We start from the raw sequence: 5,393 nt of genomic DNA on the forward strand, positions 1-5,393 counted from the left end.
TTGTAATTTCAGTGTGTGGGCTACCAATGGAACTACAGCATATCTATTGTAGGAAGAAGATTCATAAGGATCATAACCACTGAGATATTTGTGTTACTTCCATCTGGAGAAACCATCTCATAAATCATGTCTACAAATTGTGAAGTGATAAGAGGATTAGACACTACTATAGCTTGGCAGCATGGTTATGAAGATGGCCTCACAGGGTCCACCTTTTTGAATCCTTCCATTCTCTAGGACTTGACTTGCTCTCGGAAGCAGCCAATTCGCTTTTTAATAACTTGGTTTGTTAAAAACACCTGAGAAGAAATAACATAGACAGTACTTTCTTACAACTCTTCAATCAAATGAGAATATAGACATCCAAGTCATACCCAAAACACAAGCACTTTGGGGCAAAGACAGCTATTACAGTAAGGAACTGCAGTCCAAATTAGAATTTAGAAACCACCTTATTCAGATCAAACTTTAATCAGCCCCTAGTTCTCAAGTACAGTACATTAACTGCCCTGCATGTGGATCATCAGTTGTTTTCAACATCTTTTCTGGATATATATTTTAGAATGGGAAACTTAATGCATTGCCTATGCTGGCACATTATTTCAGTATTACCAAATACGAAGACATTTACCAGATGTAGAGCTGCAATAGCTGGGCATAGTGTAATCAACTTTCCCACAAGTAATGTTGTACAAACCAAAAAGTTATACAGGAGGTTTAATTGAGAATGCAAGTAATTCTCAGCTTTAATGTTGCATTTAACTTCCCTAAAATCAGGTATGCAAACAATCAGAGCCATCCCTGCCCATTTTCATGTTGCATTTATAGAATTCCCAAGTGACAATGCTCATCACTTCAAAGTAAGATACACAGTGAATTATCTTATTTCTCTGTCATTGATGTAACATAGATCAGCAAAACAGTGCATGATCAATGCACAAAGAGTTAAGCATCAAACCTACTTCACAAAAGGTTTCCCACTTTTCTTATCATAGATCAGTCCATATAAGAACCATGAACAAGAATACTACTCACATTAATTAACTCCTTGCGAGCTTGTTGAACCTCATCATTGCTTTTGCGTTCCTTTATAGTGAGAGCTTGACTCAGGGATTCTAGATCTTTGAGGTCTTGCTCCTTTTCTGCTAAATCTTGTTGAAGTGCATCCCTCTTCTTCTTCAGTTCCAAATCCCCGTCCTCACCCATGTGTCCAATAACTTGTATTGCCCCTCTCATACGCTCTACCTCCAACTCCAGGGCTTGCCGGGCATCAATTTTCTTCTGTAATTCCAAAATTCTTGCATGAAGGTTTTCTTTTTCTCTCTGTCGTGAAAAAGTTGTAGCAGAATCATTAAATCATATAATTCAGGCAGATAATTGTCACTTCAATGATCTAAGTTAAAACAAAAAGTAGCGCATATTACTTTTTGATCTTCTGCCAGCCTTAGAAGGTTTTCATCTGCTATCTTTTGCTCCAAGGTAGCTCTCTCATTCTGAAAACAAAACGAATTTGTAATAGTTGATTTTGAACTGCTAGTGATTCCGTGGGCAGATGTTGACAAACAGTGAATACAGCTCATTTCCAACAGACTGCATCGCACCAGCAAGTATAAAACAAAAGCTATGGCACATTCATGATAAAGTTTCAAGCAATTTCTAGGTTAAAAAAAAAAAGAAAGAAGGGTACATCGAAATTTCGAGTTTTGACACCAATCTGTAGTTCCCCATTTCGACAAGGCCAACAAAAATTTATTTCTGTTAAGAAATTTGAAGAGCTGCACACCTACAAAAAGAGGAAGGGACTGTTAAAATCTTTTTCATGATATTGCGTTTGAAATTGGCACAAACTACAATAATTTTCTTTATCTAAACAACCTTAACAAGCTAGTTGAATATCAAGCATTTTCAAGATTTGCAAAAGCACCTAAGAATATACTCCAGAGTCTGTTTTAATCAAGTGGGAGATTGGGCATTGCTACTCTTCCATCCTATTCTAGAGTGAGAACCATTTACAAGAAGGAAAATTTAAGTACCATTTTCTTCTCAGAGTCTAGCTTCCTCCTCTCATCTTCATTTCGGGCCTCCCGTTTCTCCAGTTCTTTCTCACGCCGCGCAAGCTCTTTGCTCTGCAATTCGATTTGCTTATTAATATGTTCATGGTCCTCCAAAATACTTTCAAGTTGGCTGCACGCTTTCTGCTGCATCTTTGTTATCTCTATTTAGCATCAAATGGGGACAAAAACATCTACTGTCAATTAAAAATCTTTTGGAATGATAATCGAACTACAAATGAACTGTGGCATACTAACCTTCATTGTAAGCTTTGTGCATCTTATCTTTCTCACTCATCCACTCGCTCAGTGACATTAAAGTTTCGTTGTATTTGCACTCAATTTCCTTAAGCCGCTTATTCTTTACCTCGATCATGTTAGTCAAATTCGTCACAAGCTTTGTATTTTTCCGCTTACACTCAGCTTCAATTTCAGAAATACTTTTCAGATCGCCAGTCTTCCGGAGATGTTCACCAACTATACTGTTAGAGTGGAAGTCCTCATCGCGAGCAACCCATCCAAATAGCACATCTCCAATGTGCTTTGGTGAAAAGTAATCCCTCTTGCCCTTTTGGTTTGATTCGTAAGATTTCTCAAACATCATGGCGTTGTGAAATCCAGGCCAGTCTCTATTGAACTCCACCACCGCAAATCCTGAATGGCCCTTATAGTTCCATAATCCAGTGCAGCCAACTTATCCCTAAGACTTGACCCGCTTTTCCCAATGTAACGCCCATCCTTTTTCTCAACAGGGATGTTTGCTACTATCCCTACCCACGGCCAAACAAACAACTCAGTGCTATCGTTTCCCACAGGAGCCTTGATAGCCTCTGTTGTGGATTTGGACATTGACCCATTTGCATTAAACTGCTCTTCCATGTACCTCACTAGGGCTAAATGTCTCCCTTTCTGTTTTCGATTCTTGCTCCCAAAACTACAACAATGCTGCAGAAGCTCCTTGTATTTGTAATCCCTCTTTTTCCTCCCTTGGCAATACCAGCATCTATACACCCCATTCGATAATTCTACCTTGCTACCTGCATTCATTAGGCTCTTGTAACACTCCTCAGTGTATTCCTCTAACTCTGAATCACTTATATCTGTTTCCTCTTCTGATGAGTGAGAATTGTTTCCCACAGGAGCCTCAATAGCCTCTGTTGCGGATTTCGACATTGACCCATTTGCCTTAAACTGCTCTTCCATGTACCCCACTAGTGCTAAATGTCTCCCTTTCTGATTCACATTCTTGCTCCCAAAACTAGAACAATGCTGCGGAAGCTCCTTGTATTTGTAATCCCTCTTTTTCCTCCCTTGGCAATACCAGCATCTATACACCCCATCCGATAATTCTACCTTGACACCCCTTTTCATTAAGCTCTTGCAACACTCCTCGGTGTATTCCTCCAACTCTGAATCACTTACATCTGTTTCCTCTTCTGATGAGTGAGACATTTCTGTTATTCAGCAAAATAAAAAGACCCAGTGAGGAACAGCCAATCAGCTAACTAGTTATTATTGCCCAGTTAAACAAATATATAGGTAATGAGGAACAGATAGTAGTGCTCAACAACGAAAACTAAACAAGTTCCAGATAAGCAACAATGTTCTACTTAAATCGAACTCAGGTTCTTCTCCAATGCTTCAGAAAAGGAAAAATATCCAATATGGTATGCTTAAGTTCAGTTATAACCTAAAAGATTCCTATGTTTTCCTCGGCACTTTCTCAGTAGCCAAACAGAGCATATACAGAGGGGTATCACGAAACCAAGTAAAATCAAAATATGTTACGAATCATGCCGAGTGTTAGCTCTGTCTTATGTCTAAAGGTAAGTAGCTCTGTCGTATGTCTAAAAGGTAATCAAAGATGATCTCTTGAAGACCTGAACCTTGTTTGGTTTCCAAGAAAATATAGAAAGGAAACGGACAGAAAGACTTGTTTTCAAATTACCTTGAAAATGGCAGTCAGTGTAGAACCCGGAAAACCCTAGCGACTTTTGGTGAATGCGAATGATCGAGAGACTTGTTTTCAGTGGAAAGTTGAAAAACCAGAGACGCGGAGAGAGGTTTGGGGGGCGCTCAAAACAGATATGGGACCATTAATTTGTGGAGAGAGAAAGAGAGGTTCAGCTTCAGCACCTGCTGCTGCAGCATTTTTACAGGCAGGAACGAGACGCACAACTTGGGTTCCGAAAGTGGTAGTGCTACAGCGACGATCGACGACGACGCTATCCTTTTGCATGCCTGTACGCCATGGAAGAACACGACAAATGCAGACACAGATTCCTCCGTACAGAATGAGTGAATATGCGGGTCTTAGGACACGTGGCGCCATATGTTTTTTTCAAATATTTTTCATCTCTCGTATTTTTGGGAAACAATTTTTTGCACGGGAAGATATTCAATACTCATGGGACGAAGTCGAGCGCGAATCTGGATCACACGTTGGTACGGAGTCTACACATTCGAGGGTGGACTTTATCAATGTGTGGTTTAGATTCGTGCTCAACCTTGTCCCAAGAATATTGAATAATTTCTTTTTTTTCACATTAAAAGTAAGTTTCAAAACAAGAGCCTATTTATTACATAGGCTAATTTCCAGCAAAAGACAATTTTCCGCTTGGAGGTCAATTTTTACCCCTCCAATAGGGAAATTTTTTTAGTACCGAGTGGGTATCACGTGTTACCCGCTTGGCGCATCCAAGCGGTCCATGGCATTTTTGGATGGTTTGGATTTGGAGAGAGATAAAGTGTTGTGGTAAGAGAAGAGAGAGAGTTTCAATTCGAGCTGTCCAAAAGTGTATTGGACAATCCGAATGTGCCGAGCGGATACCACGTGGGATGTACCCACCCGGCACCGAAAAATTTCTCCCTCCAATAGGTAGTCATTTCGGTAGCCAAAAAATGGCTCAGCAAATTTGAGTGAGAAAATGGTTTGTGGCCATTTGTGCCATATCAACATTTTTGTGTTACTAGTTTTTTTATTAAAATCTCTACGAAATAATTTTAGGCCCCGTTCCGCTAAAGTATTATTTTTTAAGTATTTATTTTTTATTTTACAAGACAGGTCATTCTTTTACAATACATCATATTTAATTCAAAAAATAAATACTTATTGGTGTTAGTGAAACGGGGCCTAAATGATCCGATGGTCGTGATAGACCAAGGTAAAACTTAGCATTAACACCACTATACATAGCATGCATCTGTGCAAGTAAAAAATGAACTATATATAACTTGAAAAAAATAGCTTAAACTACAGTATTTGAGATGCTTGGAGTCGAAAACATTTTTTGTTATTTTTTGATATGAGAGTCAAAAACTTTATTCTCCAAATTTTATAAG

General features: G+C 39.0%; 1 protein-coding gene across 1 annotated transcript; it reads right to left on the reverse strand.

Annotated features, from left to right (window-relative positions):
• Positions 1 to 2,724, reverse strand: LOC131314721 (factor of DNA methylation 4-like). The gene is made up of 5 exons (XM_058343559.1): positions 2,310 to 2,724; positions 2,034 to 2,215; positions 1,425 to 1,493; positions 1,036 to 1,323; positions 1 to 299 (listed from the first exon to the last, which is right to left on the reverse strand). The coding sequence occupies exons 1-5, from the start codon at positions 2,653 to 2,655 to the stop codon at positions 234 to 236; spliced, it is 951 nt and encodes a 316-aa protein (XP_058199542.1). The 5' UTR covers positions 2,656 to 2,724; the 3' UTR covers positions 1 to 233.
• Between the last annotated feature and the right edge of the window lie 2,669 nt (positions 2,725 to 5,393).

Source organism: Rhododendron vialii, chromosome 13a (genome assembly GCF_030253575.1).
Source record: "Rhododendron vialii isolate Sample 1 chromosome 13a, ASM3025357v1".
Classification (NCBI taxonomy): domain Eukaryota; kingdom Viridiplantae; phylum Streptophyta; class Magnoliopsida; order Ericales; family Ericaceae; genus Rhododendron; species Rhododendron vialii.